General features: G+C 41.7%; 1 protein-coding gene across 8 annotated transcripts in view; it reads right to left on the reverse strand.

The window, feature by feature from the left end:
* The window catches only part of PHACTR1 (phosphatase and actin regulator 1), a 302,786-nt gene that overhangs the window by 17,995 nt on the left and 264,110 nt on the right, over window positions 1–20,681 (reverse strand). For all 8 annotated transcript variants that reach the window (XM_027891638.1, XM_027891637.1, XM_027891641.1 and 5 more), the window contains one exon: window positions 1,327–1,382. In XM_027891638.1, coding sequence (XP_027747439.1) covers window positions 1,327–1,382 — 56 coding nt within the window. The remainder of the gene's footprint in view (window positions 1–1,326; window positions 1,383–20,681) is intronic.

Below are 20,681 nucleotides of genomic sequence, written 5' to 3' on the forward strand. Positions count from 1 at the left end.
ATGAGCTGCCCGGAGAATTGGCCTCTGTCCCTCCTCGCCTGAGCCTGGCATCAGTCACGTTGCACGTCCCCCCTCCTCCAGCTGTTCTGCTACCTGCCTGCGAGACAATCATGTCTGGATGTGCCAGCTATTTCCCTGGGTTCTGCCCCTGACTTCCTCCAGCAGCAGGTCACTGAAGTTAGGACTAGACAGCACAACCACAGCTATTAAGAGAGGGCTTTTTCTGGCAGCCTCAAGGTTGCCCACACCACTCTGCTGTCTAGTCTTTTCTCCTCTTTGCACTGACAGTGCCACATTCTCTTTGCCTGCCACGTGTCATAACATGAACAGGAAAAAAAAAAAGATGCTGGGCATTAACACTATCATTAATTTGCTAAGAATTTGATTTTGAAGTATTTAATCAATAAATTCTGCTAATTTTCAGGGAAGTAATCTTCTGCTAACACATTTTTATGATTCTGTACAATGCAGTTATTTGAACAAGAAAGGGAGACATTATGTATAAAAAGCACCATTAAGGAATACTTTTTTTCTGTAGTGATTTTTTAAAATTTTCCTGGAATTATGCATTTACCACCCTGAAAAAGCAAGAACTTGTTTACTTTGCTTTCTGTTTCCAAAGTAACAACAATTAGATAAAAACTCTTTTTTTTTTTTTTTAAATATTCAAATCACTTCAATGTGAGTAAAGAAACTGCCATTTTTTTCCTGTTCATTCATGAAGTTATGAAATTTGGACTCAGTCTATCTTCCCTTGAAGCTGGTGGTAATGTACCTACTAACCTAACCTGGATCAGGGTCTCTAAATTGTATTTTGTTCCATTAATATATTACACGTTGAGGATCTAACAGCAAGTTTTTGGCTGATTTAAAGGAAGAGTTTCAGGGGAACATTTCCAGAAATAACCCCAAGTCACACTGCGTTCTTTTTAAAATTAAATAAAGGCTCCGGCTAGTGTAGATTGCTGTGAAGGTTTTTAGGAAAGCTAATCAAGCTATGCCCTTACTAACTTACAATGGGATGCTCATCTAGCTAAGTGCCATATAAAATAGGCTTTTTGGGATGACTGACTCTTTGTTTGGAACATCGTTCAGCATCTGGGTTTTTTTCCCCCATAAGTTGTTCATTCTTGCAGATTTACTGACTCTGATTTTAAAGAATTGTTTATACAGCTCTAGATGTCGTTACAGACTTCCACGCTTATTTGCATTTATGATGCCTGTTATTATTTTTAATTATTATTAATGATGTATACACAGAATGTACATCACAACTAATCCAAATTAACTGGCTTCAGGTTAAACGTCAGCAGAATCAGGACTTACGTTTCAGTATGTTCCTCTGCTCCAATTCTTCAGCAGTTGGCCTCTGGCTCAGTCGTCTGCGAAAAAAGTCCAAGATCAGTTTTTGGACCATATCACATTCTCCTCAGTTCTCTGTCCTGAAGAGTTATTTTGGGGTGTGAAAGGCAGAGCAGCAAGCACGGACACTGCTCCATTATGTAGTTGGTATGCCCCGACCATGCGTGACACAGACCATGCTTCGCTTTCGCATTTTCCTCTGTTTTCAACTCACGAAAGACAAAATACGTTATGTCATCTTAGGCATGACTCTCCCACCCCTACCCCAGGCAGAGCCGCTGAAAGCTAAGCCACACAGATGTCTTCACTTAATTTCCTTCCCTCCATGCCTGCTTCCTGACTCAGGCAAGTATTTCTAGCTAAGATCCAGCTAACCCTCTCGCTGCCCTCTCACCAGTCTCCTGACTGTGCCCCATTTGTTCAAACAGCATTTCAACACACAGACAGTGCACAGAAAAAACAAGGGATGGTTTGGCAGTGCTGAGGGCAGAACAATAGCAGTCCTCCTCCTCCTCCACACACTCACTTCCCTCCTCCTCTGCCTCCTCCTCTTGTGGCTTTTATTAAATCTTATATTGAAGAATCAGCGTGACTTGCTAATCAACCTGTACGTAATAGGGTCACAAACCGCACAATCTAATTACAAATGCAGACTCTGTACATAGGAATGATCTGAATATTCACAATATAAAGCAAGCACAGAAGGGTCTTTGGAAAACAAAGTAAACCAGGGAGATGACATCAGAAGTCAGCACTGTCGGGCATCCTCATACTCTTATCCAAGTCAATGGGAGTTTTGTCAGTGATGCCAGTAACAGGACAGAGCCTCCTCTTCCTTCAGACATGCTCATTCAGAGACATTCCCAACTTGAGGGCCCCGGTCTCTGTCAGCTGGACCATCAGTTTCCCTGTGAGTTACTGGGTACTGATAGGAAACGTGATATGAACACTGGCTGTACAGCTTCATCTTCTGCAGTGAATGCTTCCTCCAACCCAGGGCACAGAAGCTCACTGAAATGGAGCTGGCTCTGCAAGGCTGCATGAGAGATGTGTGACACCGGCTCCTCACAACACAGGGGCTGAGCTGCTGATGCACACACATCCCCAGCCTTCTCCCGAGCCAGGAGCTCCTGTGTGCCAGTTCAATATCCTTGCCCTCACATTCTGCAGGTTGCACAGGGCTGAATGAAGCACAAGCAGGGGGTAGGAACCTACCCCCTAAGCCAGCTGTTTGAAAGCAAAAGCTGATTTAACACAGTCTAAAGATTTCCACCAGTAGAGGTGATACCAGCCATAGATCCTTTGGGAGCACTTTACACCGCAAAAACAAAGCAGAACAACGCGGTCTTATTCCAGTGCAGAATTCAAAGTCAAGAGTTTTGTCTCTTTCCCTTCTTTCGTCTCTTTTACCATCTTTAAGATACAGTAGCTGTTGTTAATGGGAGACTTTACCTTATGACTATGAAGCAATTAAAACTATATTTCTAGCAGCAGATGAGAACCAAAGAGAAAAAGCTGCCACTTTTATCCCCACCACGTGTGTCTGCAGGAACTGTGTTATGTTTTTAATCCCTCGCACCTTGATGTTTTCGAAGCATCAGAGGGATGTTAGGGATGGACTGCAGCTATCCAGCATGAAACGAACATCACACAACTGGTAAAAAGAGAAATCGGTCAGCTAACAGTTCTGTCATGAAGAGTTCACACTAGAACCTTTCTAACAGAAGGCAGAAGTTTTATCTACCTACACAGGTGATTTGCAGAAAGGGCCAAGTCTTCCATGTGGGGTACCTGCCATGAAGTAGACGCATTTAAACTAAGCTTTCATTCCAACATGTCATGGCTTCCACACAAGCAGTCAGAGAATTCCTCCAAGCAGACAGAGAATTCCTCCTTGTTATTATATGCACCCTCTATTCATGTGCTGCTCAGGACTTATAGATCATGGGATTCTTCCCCACACTGCTTGGTAGGGCCCCTAGTGAAAGCCAGCCAAGAATACCTGTGTTCCCCATCAATAGTCAAATTACTGTATAGAACCTATTACCCACCCTTTTCAGGTTGCAGAGTGCTCCCATCTAAAGGATGGCCTCCATTTTTAAGTGATGCACTTACGCGGCAGAAAAAGCCATGACACTTTGGATAGATTTATTCTGGAGATCTGAAGCTATCTGCATTCATGGGCTGTCAATCACTTTTGGGCCCTTATAATCCCAAAAACTTTAATATCAAGACTTAGGCAGTAGGAAAAGATAAGGTACCCTTGTAGTGGAACGAAATCATAACTAGTCCTTACAGTGCAAGCAGTGAAGCACAGCTGGAGGATGAACAAGGTAATGAAAGAAGCTGTGGAGGTTCCTGGCCTCCAGTACCCCTGTCTGCTTTAATTTCCACAAACTGCTGTTACATCCCCATTTCCATCATCCTTATGGTCTGACTTAGCCTGCTCCTGATTTCCTTAAGTCCCTCCTTGATGAGCTCCTCAAACAAACCCAACCACTTCCCCAGCCCTTTCCTTCCAAGCTCTCACAATTTAACTCTTTTCTTGGTCTCTTGCTCATTTAAATTGATTTCTTCTCGTGCTGTTACAGTGACTTCTGCCCCTAAACTATTTTGGGGCTTTAAAAACAACTCCACCAGCTCATCAGGACAGTGCTATTTTAGTTCTTATTTTGCCTTTTAATTTCTAGGTTTGCCAGATGCTGAACAGCTGTTAACTTCTCCGTTAATCTTTGAAAATATTGATATTTGTTACAGATACCTTAAATCAAGGAATGTAGGCAGCTATTGCTTTATTACTACAGCTGCAAAGATACATTTTTTTCACACCAAATTTTAGTACACCATCTCCAGCGCACCACTCTGACCTTGGCAAACACCAGGGGTGATAGCTTCCCTCTTCTGCCTTCCCTCCTGTGCTGCCCAGAATAAAAAATTGTTAATGAAGCCCACCTAGCTTGCAGGGGTTGATTTCAGCAGTTTGATTGCTCAATTGCTGCTGTGCCTTTTTTCATTTAACATCACAGGGGCTGCATGAGTATGTCAACAGGCCACAGGTCATGAAAAAAGTGTCTCATTAGCAGCACAATCAGACTAAAAGAGGAGAAAATGTCTGTTTTGCAAACTGACAAAGGTTTTACTACAATGAAAACCTTCCTAAGATTTATGGTGACATAAAGAAAGCCTTACTAGGATTTCACTGAAAAAATAATATCCAAATGGGATTGTCAGTGAAAAATAAAACAGTTGCTCACATTTACAAACTTGACAGCAAACCAATTTTCTGAATTAATGCCCTGCATGATCAAATGCATCACACTCCCTGTACTAGACAAGATGAGCTGAGCAGCTCTTCACAAGGACAATGTGTGGTGGGGATGATTTTGCTGGGTGCTTTTATTTGTTTGTTTGTTTGTTCTTATGAATTTGCTTTGGGCTGGGTTGCTCATATCATGGTGGATGAGTAGGAGTTCAGGGGCAGGAGGGACAACTGTGTAAAATCAATTGCTGTAGACCTAAATTATTGGCTGATGCGGGTGTAATATCTTCAGGGAGCAAGAGGAAAGAAAGGCAGCATTTTCACTGGTGGATGCTACTGTTTGGAGCCTGCCCAGCAAACTGAGAACTCAGAATGAAAAGGTTTTGGTCCATGTGGCAGTGTCCTGCAGGAGCAATAAAAGAAAAAAACTGGCTGTACATTTCCCTGGGCACTACAAAACACTTAAATGAAGTACACAGTGATGCTCACCCTGCTCTGCAGTATGGCCATTCCCAGAGGGCTCTCAGGACAGCAGCCAACCAGTTGTGGGCCTTCAGGTCAGAGTTCTGCAGCCCTTTTGTCTGGAAGCACCTTTAAAGCACGATGCTCCTGGCTGCCTAGGCTGGCCCCTACCAGAAGTCATGAATTTTCTCTCCCTGATCTCTTGTTTTGCTGTGAATGAGCTCTAAGAAAGAGCTGGTTAATGCCATCCATCTCATTGATATCCTGTGAACAGGATAATTCTGGATGTGTGTTTTCTGGGTACCAAGAATTCATCTTCTGCCCAGAGAACAAGAAAATTTAAGAGCCTAGTGTGGGGTCATCTACAAGTATAATGGCTGGATATAACACTGGGCTTGCTGGAAAATGATTCCCCATATAATTACCAGGCTTATTAACTCCGAGTTTTTGCGGATACAAAAAGAAGAACCTAGCAGCTCTCCAGCACTTGAATGGTGACATCTGGTGTGTGTGACCTGGGAACAGGACTGATGGGCAAACAGGTCACAGGTGGTGACAACAGGGCACGCAGCAGCATAGTGGGGTGTCCAGAACATCTCCAAGACATCTCTGAGCCAAGCCACGATCACACAGCTGTTCCTCATGACTTAAGTGACCCTGATGTAAAATAACTTCTGAGCACAGTGGGGCATAACCTCTGGAGCAGGTCCTGAATTTATTCTTTAGATGCAAATCTCTTTTAATCAGCTGCAACTGGGCTCATACTACTCTAGAGATTGCTGTAAGAGAGGAGTAAATCTGAGCTGGGCACGTGAGAATCCCAGCTGCTACAAAGAACTACTTGTCACATTGCTCTTTAGTTGGCATAAACGAGCATGACTGAACCCAGTAGAACTGTGCTGATTTATATCAACTATATAATTAAACATGAGAAAAATTCAACTGGAGTAAAGAGTCTTAGAGTTGCCTAATTTACCTTGCCTTCCCCAATAATAATGCTGATAGCAAAGCAGTTTTGATGAAGTAGAGGCTACCAGGGGCTCTTTGCAATCCCATGTCAAGTACAGAAAATTTAAAGAGAAAAATGGAGGAGAAGAAAACTTTGTATTTGCTTCTGCCAGTTAATTGTTACCAGAGAGTAGAAATGAACTACCTCCCTCTTTTCCTTACATCACTGCACAATGAGCAAAAAATCATTGTAAGCCTGGAGGTTCACTTTCTCTGAAGAATCAGCCCAGATATTGCCAGCCAGACTGTAAAGTCTACAGAGAACTATCATTCTCCTAAACAGGATTTATAAAATGGGATTAAACACAGTTTTATCAATGAATGAATGAACTGAAGGCATATTAAATAGAAAATCCTTACCAAAAAAAGCAAGCGTAAGACTTTCATGCCAATAAAATTCCTGTACTAGTCTCCACTAAGATGTTCGCTAATCTGTAGGATATGTTATCTCTTCCTTTAAGCTCTCTTTCCTGTCTGACAAGTCTCCTGGTATCAGTCACGATAACATGATTTAGAACTCATTTTCCTGAGAAATTAGGGCAATAAAACCATAAGAAATGTTTGCCATGATTCAGTAATCATGTAATGACTGCTCTCCACTTCCCTGTTGATTTTAAATATTCAGCTCCTGGGAGATGATGCATCTGCAGCTATAAGGAAGCCTGTGGTAATGACTAGAACAGACTAAAGTTGGGCAGAGACCCCTGTTCATCCCTGGGAAAATGGGTGAAGCACCACTGAGACAGAGTTTAGAGGAGAACTAGTTAGACAATTTTGGTAGGAAGTACTTGCTTTTGGTGAAAATCTAAAAAACTGCTAGGTATCAGTTGAAGACCTAAGTACCTTCTGATGGCGCCTTACTGGCAAGGTACTTCTTCTACTTCAGCATCCCATTTTGTTCCCTGAACTGGACTGCCTGATCCAGGATAGCTACACCAGCCCCATATCCTGGAGGAGGAGAGAAGCAATGTTTTTGCTTGGCACTAGTGCACTGCAAGAAATACAGAACAGTCTGGAGTGTGAGCCAACCAAATTACAGTTCCCGTAACACATCTGCAGTCATGTTTCCAGCTGGGCTCTACAGGAAAATCAGATTTACAACTAAAATTATTCAGACTTTAATTTAGGCTCTAAGCAGTCTTTTACTACCCCCCCCAAAATTATGCTTATCCCAGACTTGATTTTGTGTTGAGAAACAGCTTCAGTATAGACTTTAAAGCTCTGATTAGTCTAGATTGCAGTGAGGATTTTTGGGAAAACTAATCAGCAAATTTTCTGCTTCCTTAAGCATCTGTGGATAGTGAAAAATATAACCAAGCTGGCCCTTTTTTTAAAACCCTAAAACTGACCAATTCGTTTTCCCATTCCTTAACCCATGTGAATCCATTCTTGAGTTATGGCTCAAATGATGCCACCTTTTCTGTTCCAGCTGACTGAACTATCATTATTTATTATGATTTTGACTTATTCCTGGGAAAGTTACAAGCTCCCCAAGAAAGTACTGTCTGCTCAGATTGAGTGTCCTGGGAAAAGAGAGTCGTATCCAAAATGTAGACTTTGACAATTCGTTATGTCTGCATAAAGTCAAAATCTTGCCTATCACATACAGAACATATTTCTTCAAAATACCAATATAAAACAGGATCATCTTGGACCATGAACTCTGTATTTCGTTAAAAGAAATAAAAGAATGACTAGATAGTCCTATAACTCTGAGCAGAAACAGTGTGAATAATGACATATCCAAGTCATCAATCTTTCATTAGACCACTATCACAATGCAGACACCTGCATTTTCACAAGGAATTCGTTTATTTCTTTTCTAAAGATAATGCCAAGCAGTGATAGACACACAAATTCAGATTTCGGCCCTCTTTCAAGTAATTCTAACTGCAAAATGCCTACTGATATGTGGAACATTGCAAGATCATAAAAGTTCACGTCTCACACCCCGAGCTCTAAAATGGAGCCTCCTCCTTTTCATTACTGTACTGTTCGATTAACATCAAACCTCTCAGCCAAATGCTGGCTGCTCACATAAAATACGGTCATGCAAGTTTAAACGATTTAAAAAAAGAAAAAAGAAAAAAAAAGGTTGAATTAAGATAGTTACACCACATGAGCCTTGCAGTATTACTTCTCAAATCTCATATCCCAAGTCCCAAGAGCAAAATATCCAACAACTGCAGTAGGAAACAAAGAACAATCTTTTTCAGAAGGGGGAATTTACTATGTATCTAATTCAAGAATGTATTTTTGGAACAATAAAAATGGGATATTTTTGAGTACTAGAAATCCAGAGGGAAAAATGTACTAAATGCTGGTTGAAATTCTAAAGCATGCCAGAAAAAACAGATGGATGTTAGGACCCATTGTAATAAAGAAAAAAATGTTCTAAAATGTTAGCGATTGTCCTTCTGTTGTCTATACAGCATTGTGAGAAGACACTTGCTTCTCCAAATGTAATAATATTGAATCAAAAGCTGATTTTACGAAGCTAAAGGGATCATAAATCACAGTTCAAGGTCAATCCGCGAATGACTCGAATAAAATGGCACCACAAAAATCAATCTGAACAGATATGCCTGCTATCTACAGGTATTGTTGTGTCTGGTTTGTTTTAAAATCTCATGTAGTTTTGTCTCTGTGAACAAACATACTTACAGCAACAAGTATTTAAAGATGTATTTTTGAAGGAAAGATCTAGATGCTAAATCTTAGGAACACTCTTTGCCTTACACCTTATAGTAACTTACTTTTTTCTTGTTAAATACAACATTCTTTTTCTCCAAACATTAGTTTTTGAAGACTTCCTCTACCAGCTTCTACACTTACTCAGTTTTTAGGTGCAACCTTGTATTTGGAAGATCTGTAGGAGACCAGATCACCATCAATATATTTACAAAGGCATCCTTGGTTTTCTGCTGCTGAAGGGCACCACGGACCATCCTATGGACTGTTCTGACAAACACTAGACCTCAGACAGGGATCCAGACCCCTTCATCTCTCTGTCACCCAACCAAGCCAGCTGTGACTGGAGTTGTAACATCACCCCCTGGTGTTTTTAGCAACTTGGATTAAACAAATCTGGGACATCTCTCTGGTTTCCAGCACACAGGTGCTTCTTACCATAAAAGTTACACTCTTAAAAGCAGAGCCATCTCCAAGCAAGAGACAGGAGTGCAGAACCTCCTGTTTGCTACGACATTTAATGAAAAAAAGCGCAGCACCTTATTTTCTTATTCACATATATATACACTAACACAATTGCAGTACTAAAATATCAAGCCAGAGACATTTAAAACATGTAAACAAATAAACCATCTTTGCTTGACAGTCCAAATAACCTGTGACCATCATGGAAAATGTCAATCTAAAATGCAAAAAGTGGTTGGTTTAAAGGAAGGAAACCTGGGCAGGGTGCTTCACCAGCTTGCTTACAACAATCTCAACACATACATGGCCAGCTTGATAAAGCCTCTTCTGTTGCTACCGACCACTCAAAGAACAGAGAGAGGAACTGCCATAGAATGGTTTGAGTTGGAAGAGACCTTAAATATCATCTAGTTCCAACCTCCTGCCGTGGGCAGCGACACCTTTCACTAGACCAGGTTGCTCAAAGCCCCATTCAACCTGGCCCTGAGCACTTCCAGGGGTGGGATATCCACCACTTCTCTGGACAACCTGTTCCAGTGTCTCACCACGCCCACAGTAAAGACTTTCTTCCTAATATCTAATCTAAATCCACCTTCTGTCAGTTTAAAGCCATTCCCCTTTGTCCTGTCACTACATGCCCTTGTCAAAAGTCCCCCTCCATCTCCCTTGCAGGCCCTCTTAAGGCTGCTACAAGGACTCCCCAGAGCCTTTGCTTCTCCAGGCTGAACAATCCCAACTCTCTCAGCCTGTATTACATATATCCCTTGACCATGCTACTTTGTTAGAGACCATTTTACCAGTGCCAGCATGAAGAAAGGTGAAGGAACAATAGTGCAGCAATAACATTCATCTCCAAATAGGTACTTTACATTGGTAATGTCAAAAAAAAAAAAAAAAAAAAAAAAAAAAAAAAAAAAAAAAAAAAAAAAAAAAAAAAAAAAAAAAAAAAAAAAAAAAAAAAAAAAAGCAACTTATCCACTTTCTGTGAAAGGAATCAAAAGCTAAAATACTCAGTGACTCGGAACAGCCACAATATAGGAACTCCACATAAAAGCTTTTATAACAGAAGTTGGCAATGTTAGCAATTCAAACCATGACAGTTTGGTTTTTAGGAGAAAAGACGCGTAGGGAATAGCACGGTGCCCATACTTTGTCTTGTTACTGGAGTGGAAAATTCCTGGAAGTGAACAAATTTGAGAGCTTTAAGAGTGATTAACTATTTTGTGCCAGAGGGATTTCAGACCCCCAGACTGTGGCATATCAGATCCCCAGAGTTCACGAAAAGCAGGTGATAAATAGCAGCGACTTTCTGCAAAGGGCTGTGCCTAAAATTTTCACTTGAAGATTAAGAATTAGGACTGTCTGAAACATTTGTGACAAGCACTAAAATTGCCGGAAAATTGAGTTCCAGAAGGTCAGAAACTATCTGCAAGGGGAGGTCAAACTTAGTGAGTAGTTTCAGCTGAAAAAACAACTCACTAGACATAATTTACTTAAAAACAAGGATATTTGGAAAGCATTAAAAAAATGCATTGGACAATATTTAATTCTGACCTGAAATTCTAGTTTTCAGTGTGTAATAAAAAATTAATGCCTGTACTTGCTATTTTTATTCAGTTTTCCTTACTCTACTTGTTAATTATTTTGTTCTATTTTAGTACTAAATGCAAAAAAATCCTTTATTCCACCAACTCCAGGAAACACAACTCTCCTTGCAGTAACTGCCATGCTAATTACAAGCACAAATCTAGTGAGGTGGGTTACAAGGAGAATTCTCCCCAGTACCTGTATTGCAAGCTTCAGTGCAGATGTCTTGGTCATTCCTCGCCATTTAATGGTCACATGTGGATCTGTTATTTTGTTTTACAATATTGATTCTTTTGTATCTGCACCACTGACTGCATATTAATTTCTTACCTTTCTAGAGAATTTCATGTTCCACCCCCCCGGCCAGAGATTTGCTCCTTATATAAATTCCCAGCTGGTGTGTATTTAACACCTTCACTACCAGAACATCTATGCATTAACAAAATATTTTTTATTCAGGAGAATTCCTGTCCCATCTGCCTTTTCTTCTCTTGAAGTTACTGAGATGCACATAATTACCTGGAGGTTAAATTTGGACTATAAAGTGATAATATTTTTTTTTTCCTTGTTGCATTATATGTATTTCCACAGCAAAACAAATGGAGTGCTACAAAGAGGCTTATCACATCAAATAGGAAATTAGCAGCAGGAATCAATAATCTCCAAAGCAACAAAGATCCTATTTCCAGACAAATACTCTTAACTTCAAAATAAACAAAACCCTCCTCATGAAACAAAATACTTCCAGGGGGACATTCAAACCCTGTGCTATGCTGATCAGGCTGCAGCCTTTCTCTTTGTCTTCTGCACAGTGTGACATCAGCTTTTTACATTTCCTTCCTGAAGTTTTGGGGGCTCAGTTCACCCACTACTGAAGTAGTTTTCCGACTTTTGTCAGGCATCAGGTTCCTGCACATTCCACAGTTCCACCTGACACTTTATCAATGTGAAAACCTGTTTCATTACCACGTTCTGCTTGCTGAGGTGAAATCAGTATTCTTTTCATTATATTTTTCCTTAACTAGAGATGATATTTAACTACAGAGGGGGAGGGAACACTCCATCTTCCTTATCAAAAACAGGACAGAAAACTATTCCTGGCCCTGTTGAACTAAAGAATGATTTCTCCTTTACACTTCAGACACTTCACTTCTTAAACCTCATTGGAAAGTGTTGTAGATGTCTTCCCTGTGACATTTGAAATGAAGGTGCTATCAAAATCCACATTTTTGCAATTGTTTGCCCTCTAAAGAAAGACTGCCTTACACTGGTGAGTTTTTTTTTTGAGCTTATTACTGGTCTGAATAGTTGATGCTGCTGACATTCAGGCAGAAAGGCTGAAGAGAATTAATATTTAAAATACTTTGCACTCAAGATGAGCAAAGTATGTTTGTTCATGGCTGCTGACATACCATAGGAGAAGCCTGGATTTCCCTGCAGGGCACTCAAATGCCAAGACTCTGAAATATCTCTGTGTCCTGGGCATTCAGTGCCCTGATTTTGTGGCATACACTTGCTTTTTGCATTTCCAGCTGCAGTGATGGCAAGGACAGAGGGATTAGAAAATGGCAGCAAAGAGAATCAGCACAATCACCCTGTCAAAAATCCCTTCTAAGCATTTATTGACGACGCACAAAGTGTTCATAAAACCGGAAACTGCACCTACTGCAGTGAGAGGCTGCAGATTAGTACTAAAACAGGCTGGCTGGATGGCCTGGGCAAACAGACACAGTGCCTGCTCATTTTTAGTTTAAAACTAATTTCTCATGTATTCACATCGAGCTGAAGTAAAAGAATATACCCTTTTAGGCCCTCCTTCTAGCCCCCACTGGCCACAGCCATGTCGACTTGTGTTTTGCTTTACAAGCACACTGAATTTACATCTGTACCTTATAGTTTATTGGGTGTTAAGCCTACTCTCATGACTGGAAATTATTTAGTGCTAATAACAACTTTGCTCTGCTGACACCAGCTGATGAACTCCAGCTGCTAAGGAAGGGGGATGGGGGCAAAACGTCTCACAACTGCTACACTCTGTCAGCTTTTCAAACTCCAACAAGCAGTGTTTTTAGCAAAATGTGCATCAAATACATGCTTCCACCCCGTTTTCTTCCTTAGAGCCATCAGAATAATTGCTGTACAATGCACTACTGGAGACCATTGCTGCTGTATAGATACCACGTAGGCTGCCTGGGATGTTTGTGAGAGGACCAGGCTCCCAATTCCCCAAACTGAGAAAAAAATAATAAATTGCTGTTTCTGGATTCTCCCAGAGATAGAAAGTTTTGAAGGTGAATCTTAAGGTTCTGCTTCAAATAGCTAGAAAGGGAGAAAAGGGTGCAAGGAAACTGAAAACTCTTGGAAGTGAAACTGGGACTCTGGTTTGTTTTTTTTAATTTTTTTTTTTTTTGCTAAGGCAGAGGTAGACTGAGGGGATGGAGAGGTGCATGGCTGAGAGAAATGCATGTTGAGGGAAGCTGGTGTCTGGAGTTGATTTCCATGCAAACACAGCATGTCTGTGAGATGTTCTTGTTTAGAAACTGGGGCCTGGTAATTTTTTTCCATAGAGCACAACACAAGGAGTTTGGTTTCAAGGGCTAACCCCATATTCTCTTGGGACTGAAGTAAGCTAGAGAATTTTATGGTCTACATGTCATAGACAAGCATTTGTCAAAGCTTGTGACCTGGCTAAATTGTCTGCGCTGGCACAGCCATTGTGCAATAACCCAAAGCAAGAGAAATTTGTCAAATATTGCATCAGAATAGCTTTATGAAAATATCCACCTTAGACTCGGGGGAGTGAAAGGAGTCATGATTTGGGAAGTCTGAGACAGAACTTGGCCACTCTGCAGTGCCAAAGGCACACACACACAAAAAAACCCAGCCATACACTTCAAAAGGCAAAGATGTTGCTAATACACATTGACTTTGTCAGCTCTTTTGATAACTTGTGCTCTCACAGAATGGTGGAGGTTGGCAGGGATCTCTGGAGTTCATCTGGTCCAACGCCCCTGCTCAAGCAGGGCCACCAGAGCCAAGATCATGCACAAAAGACTTTCTGAATATCTCCAAGGAGAGAAACTCCACAGCCTCCCTGGGCAAGCTGTGGCAGTGCTTGGTCACTGTCACAGGGAAAACAATGTTTCCTGATGTTCAGGAAAGATCGTGTTTCGGTGTTCCAGTTTGTGCCTGTTGCCTCTGATCCTGTCAATGGGCACCACTGAGGAGAGCCTGGCTCTGCCCCTTTTGTGCCCTTCCTTTAGGTATTTATACACATTGGTAAGATCCCCTGAGCCTTTTCTTATCTAAGCCCAGCAGTCCCAGCTCTGTCAGCCTTTCCCCACAGAAGAGATGCTCCAGTTCATCATCTCTATCATCTTTGTGGCCCTTTGTTGGACTTTCTCACATATGCCCATATCTCTTTCCTACAGAGGAGCCAGAAGTGGACACAGCACTCCAGATGTGGCCTCGCCCATGCCCAGTAGAGGGAAAAGATTACATCCCTTGATCTGCTGGCAGTACATTTTCTAATGCAGCCCAGGATACCACTGGCCCTATCTTTCCCCACCAGGCCAAATTGCTGGCTCATGTCCAACTTGGTGTCCATCAGGACCCCCAGATCCTTTTGCTTCTACATGCTCTACAGCTGGTCGGTCCCCAGCATACACTGGTGCATGGGGTTGTTCCTTCCTAGGTGCAGGACTTAGCACTTGCCTTTGCTGAACTTCATGAGACTTCTGTTAGCCTGTTCTTCCAGCTTGTCAAGGTCCCTCTGGATAGCAGCAGAGTCCTCTGGTGCATCACCCACTCCTCCCAGCTTGGTGTCATCAGCAAGTTTGCTGAGGATACACTCTGCCCATCATTCAGATCATTAATGGATGATGTTAGAGAGGACTGGACCCAGTATCGACCTCGTGGGGTAGACTGCTAATTACTGGAGTCCAACTGGACTTTGTGCCATTCAACACCAGCCTCTGGGACCAGCCATTCAGAGTTTTCAATCCATTTGCCCATCCAGCCCACACTTGGACGAGTGAGGAATCTGATGGGAGACAATGTTGAAAGGCTCACTGAAGACTACATAGACATTATCTACTGCTCCCCTCTTGTCTACCAGATCAGTCATTTCACTGTAGAAGTTCATCACATTGATCAAGCATGCCTTCCCCTTGTGAATCCATGTTGACTACTACTATGACTTTTTTGTCCTTTACGTGCCTAATTCTCCAGGATTAGCTGTTCCATCACCTTCCCAGTGATCAAGGTGAGGTTGGCTGACCTATAATTCCCTGACTCTTCTTTCTTGAATATAGGAGTGACATTTGCTTTCCTCCTTGTCTGGGAGGACTTCTCCCAGTTGCCATGACCAAGCAAAGAAATATTAAAGAAAATAAGGATGGCACTGAATTTTTAGTAATGCTGGGTCAAATTCATCCTTTCAGATATACCTTTATGCTGAATAGTGAGGGAGCATTGTTCTCTGGAAGATTTTAACATGTGCCCTAGTTGTTAAAACATGACATGTTTAGTGACAAGTGCACAGAGCTGAGAGTAAGGCAAGGTATGGTGATGGGCAGGTGGGAGAATCAAACCTGAGGCAGTCAAGTGTGCAATAATCAGGGAAGATGTTGAGACAAGTGAGCTGTCATGCCTGGTATTCCCTCACTGATGCCCTGCATTTCCCCATCACTGTCTTTACATTTGCTCCAAAATCCTTCAAACTGAGGCCAAGTGCTGCACAGTATCTTGAATCAAGATGGGGTGGAGGGGGGATACTTGCACTACCAAAATACAGGAAGAAAAAGGACAGAATAAAGACTCTGAAGAGAAGAATTAGTTAAGACAAGGGCAAATAAAAGCACCTCCCAAAAATGTGTCATATGTGATGGGTTTCAGAGGCAAATATCATATCTTTTCACTGCTGCTGAGCCTTTTTTAATCTGTCATGTTACATTTGAAACCTCAATGGAGCCCTTCGCTGTCATGAAACAGTGCAGTGCAAAATGTTGGAAGCTCTTGACTGCAGTAGAGTATTAGATTTTCTTTGCTAGTCTAGTCTGAGGGGAAGATGAAATGGTGGAGTATCACATAGCTCTGTGATGGTGGCAATTGCCTAGGTCTCTCTATCTCATCATTTATGTCTGCCCAAACAAGGGAAGGGTGAATGGTCCTAACCTGAGGGTGAAGGATACCAGGCATTTACAGGCAGCTGCTAACTAGGAAAAAGGAAAGAGTTTCAGGAGATGTTCTACCCCTGGAGCATCAGCCACTCCTTTTCCTGAAAGAAGCAGAGGGAGGTTTTGGGATCAACTGGAGAATCTCTGAAGGGAAAGATGATCTTTAAGGTCCCCTCCAACCCAAACCATTCTATGACAATACGAACCTAAGAACCTCCTGCCTGCTTCCCCCTACAGGGTTTGGGGGCAACCATCCCACCAGGTAACTGATGTCCTTGAGCTTGCAGAGGAGAAGGGGCCCTGGTCCAGGAACCATTCCTGTTCCCCACTGGAGAAGCAGGCTGGCACCTCTGCAGCCCCAGCTGTCTGAGATCAGGGTCTCCTGCCTGCAAGGCTACCTTTTAAATCAAAGCCAGTTGATTGCAGGGAGACAGGAAGACCATTTCTGTCTTGATTACTGCAATAAAGGAAATTGTGAAGACTTTCCCAGTATGCTGAAAAACTCCAATATCCTTCAGGATAAATAGTCGAGCTGACATTATAGATGCTTGCTCATTTAGCAAATACAATACATTGAATGCTTGTTTTATTAATTATTCATTACCAGTAGTGTTGCTGCCTCCTGAATTCAGCGATGTCTGTGAAGAAGCAAGTTACTGAATTTATCTTGGTGCTAATGTGCTTTCCCTGTAGTTTGCTGGCTTGAAAGTTACTTATTGTCAGAAAGGTAAGCAATGAATATTATAGGCTGCACACTTAGAAACACATTGATGTGGTCTACCACAGAGGAGAATGTGTTCTCTTCACTAAAGTTATTAACATAAATGGTAATTTTACGTGGTCAGGTCTGAGGCTAAGGGGTTTGGTTAATTCCCACATATGGTCTGTGCAGTGCTTATGAATCCCAGTGCACTGAAACAGGAGCTTAATTCCCATCAAAACTTGCCTCTAAAAGACTGGTTGTAATTTTTCTGTGTGTATGCAAAAAAGCCCTTATTGATCTGTAAGTTATCTTTGTGTTAACCCTCTATCTTACAGAAAATATGCAAAATTCCAACCTCACACAATGGTGCCAGGTGTAATGGTAAGTATAATTGCTCTCTTGGTATATTTGTCCAAAAGACGTTTAGTCCCATATAAAACAAACCTATAAAACATTAAATCTTATTTGCTACTTTTCAAAAAGTCACTTCTGTTTACTCACATACAATAGGCTGCATGCGAAACTCTTAAGTTTCTGGACAAAGACAAATGACCATGTACACAAGCTAGACTTATTTCCCTAGCAGTCCTGTTTGTACTCCTAGTAATAGCCATGGTGCACATATATGAGCACACATACATTTAAAAGCCATTTGGAGTCAGGATAAAAAATTGTGTTTATGTGTTTGACTGCTTTACAAGGATTGCCTGTATTAAATCTCCTGCACATGTGTTGCCAAATAGGCCACAATACACTGAAGGGGCGGGGAGGGGGGAAATGCAAACTGTAACTTCTGAGAGAGGTTAAACATTTTGCTTAAAGAGCAATTCCTCCATTTTACAATCATCAGCCTATAAAATGAAATTCATTCCTACCATTCTGCTTCTTTTATTTACTTGTACTGCCATGTGATTTTTTTCCTTTACAGAAATTACAAGGTGATCCAAGCTAAGCAACTGTTGTGTTTGTGATTAACTCCCCACAATCAGCAGACAGAAAATATGAAGATCTGTGGTTAGATTTCTTTCAAAGTGGAAATTTATGAGCTACTTCTTTATGGAGCTGACCTAAAATTGTCAGTATTAACCAGCAAGAGAAAAACTCAAAAACAACAAACCACCTTAATTTTTAAAGGCAGAATATAATATTTTGAACTAGCTACTTCCTTGCTTGTGTTTGTTTCACCTGTTTTTATTAATGCCATTCTTTTACTCAAAAGAGAGTACTGCATGGACTCCATGTGGCCTCTTGTTTACTGGAGACATACGACTAGTTCTATTACCAAAATACATTATTTTGCTACTGCCACAAGCTTGCATTATATCACTGTGAATTATTTTGCCCAGCAGAGAAATGTGGCTTCCTCTTAGATAAAAGCTGACAGTAGTTTGACAACTAAAAGCAACACTGCAATCAATTTGGGGCAGAAAATGAAGGATACCACACCTCACTGAGACGACAAAGGAAATTAAGGTAGATTTAATATATTTGTCTCAGCTGTGTTGACAGCCTGAATTAGACTGCAAATACAGACTGTGTCAGGGGGCTGAAGAGTATAGGAAATGTGAAGGCGAAATTGTGACCCCATAATATATTCTGCCTTGACTTCTGCAGAGATAGGATGGGAGAAACAGATGCTGCAATGACAGTGTGGCGTGACTTGAACTGCTTCCATGAGAGAAGGCAGTGGGGAGCAGTGACAGACCCCAGGAATAAGAAATTCCTTTCTGGGCTGGTGACATCTCTTACTGAAATGAACTTCTGACATGGAGAAAACACTTTCCATTTCATCAGTGGTCACGTGGGTGCCTCTGGGGAGACCTTGCCCTCAAATGTCGCTTCCTGCTGCCTGTTGCCTACCATTAAAATCATCTCCCTCCTCAGCACAACTTTCCTCCTCCTTTATAGTAAAATAAATAAAACGTCTCTTTACATTTGGAGCTCCACCTTCTAACATGGAGAGACATGTTTGCCCAAGGACAGACTATATCCACTCTGTGAGGCTCTGCTTTCATAAATAACAAAACATCTGCTGGCTCTGGTTCAGCAAAACTGTTGGGGGCAGGGTTTCATCCCATTCCAAGGTGGAGCTGCAAAGGTTAAGGAGACTGACCATCCCCCATAGGAGAAAGCACTAAGAGGTGATGTGTTTTGCAGTGACACTGTCACCTCCCCTTTCCCTTGATTGCTCCATTGACCTTTTGCCAAACCAAATTACTCAGAGGAAGCAAACTCATGCTGCTGGTTATCAAATGCAAAACAACTATCAAAACAATAGTAATAGCATCATTCATGATGTTAGACATGCCTTTTTCTGTGATGAAGGATCATGTTAGCCATGGAGATAAATACAAATTCCTAATACAAAGAGACAAGCACAAACTGCGCTCAGAAATGCGGATACTTATCCTACTGAAACACAGAGTTAGATGTCTAAAGAGATCCTGGTATCTGGGTGTTTTTATTCCAAAGCACACAAACTTTGGAAAATTCCACTACTTGACCAACTGTCATAGACAGCAAAGTTCATAGACACATTTACATTTTGAGACCCCCCCAAAATACCTTAAATATATATATATGTGTGTGTGTGTGTGTGTGTGTACATGTGTCTCTTTCAGTGGCTTGCCTGGGGCTGGAAAGCTCATGGAAGATGCAGACTTCTCAGAGTACTTTAACTACAAAGCCACCTTTCTTTTCAGCACAACAGAGCTCACCAGGACATAGATCACAGAAAAGAGCCCATCTCCCACCTGTACCCACATGCAGAACTCAGACCTGTTCTGCTCTGAGTATTTATTCCCAGTGGTTGAGCCCAGATGTGTAGTGATGGCTCAGTTTCAGCTTGTCACCCATAAATAATCACCTGCTTTTTCTGCCTTCCTCCAGATGCTAAGGTCAATTTAGATAGCTCCCCTGGGGTTTCCACAAACGAAGAGCTTCCTCTGAAGCAAAACTAAAAGTGAAAAAATGCCGTTTTCCCTAGCTACCATCACAGTTAAAGCCCAGGCTCAGCCCTTTGCAGCTTTTCTCAGTCACCCCCATTCATGTATCTAGCGCTGTCGCATTGTCCCCTCTAATCCAGGATTTAGATGAGCTTGTTTACCACAATCCCATTTTCCGTGTGATTTATCCCCAGCGCCCGACATGTGAGGAGGCAGGAGGCACACACGTACGCCTGCGTGCTGCCGTCAGGGATGAGCTCTTGCTTTAGGCACTTGCTTTTCCCTCATTACTGGAAGCTAACAATAAGTGTGAGAATTGCAGACGTCAAATGTAATTAGGAAGAAATTATTTCACGTTACCCAACAAAACGAGGTCTATGAATAAAGCCTAATCCTGCTGTCTGCCCATTCTTTTTATCCCTAAATGACTCGGAGATGGGGAGGGCACAAAATGCCCTCCACAGCACCAGATAGGGAACAGCCACGAGGAGATTCAGCCACGCTCAGTGGGGACCATCATGCTGCCATCCTCTGGCTGAATAAACCCTCCCCTTAACGGAACTGCAACACTGTTTAAATAATTAATCATTTCAAAAAGCTGAGTCTCTTCACAGCCTAAATTTTAGTAAATAAAAATGATCACTTCAGACTATTCAGTCCCCTTAGATCTCTGAAGGAACTGCAGTGCATTCTAACAACTGTGCAAGCCTCTAAGACTGACACTTCCTCAGCACTGGTACTATCTGTCACTTTCCTGGTGATGCTCAAGGTGCAATCCTTTTCCCAGACTGTCCTATTTTCTGCTCTTCTTTCTTATTCTTTCTAGTACCTGATCTGAACAAGTCCAAAAACCTTTTAGGTAGCCTCATGACATTTAAAAAAAAAAAAAATCAATGGTAATTTTTTATACTTGTGGGAATTCACCAGGTTCATTTCATCGCAGGATTTCTGTTTCTAAGCAGCTTTTTTCAGTACAGCTGAGGAAGATATAGTATTGATCAGGGAATGCATAGAGTAGATTA

Source organism: Empidonax traillii, unplaced genomic scaffold (genome assembly GCF_003031625.1).
Source record: "Empidonax traillii isolate 1590-97213 ecotype Southwest subspecies unplaced genomic scaffold, ASM303162v1 scaffold324:size701061, whole genome shotgun sequence".
Lineage (NCBI taxonomy): Eukaryota > Metazoa > Chordata > Aves > Passeriformes > Tyrannidae > Empidonax > Empidonax traillii.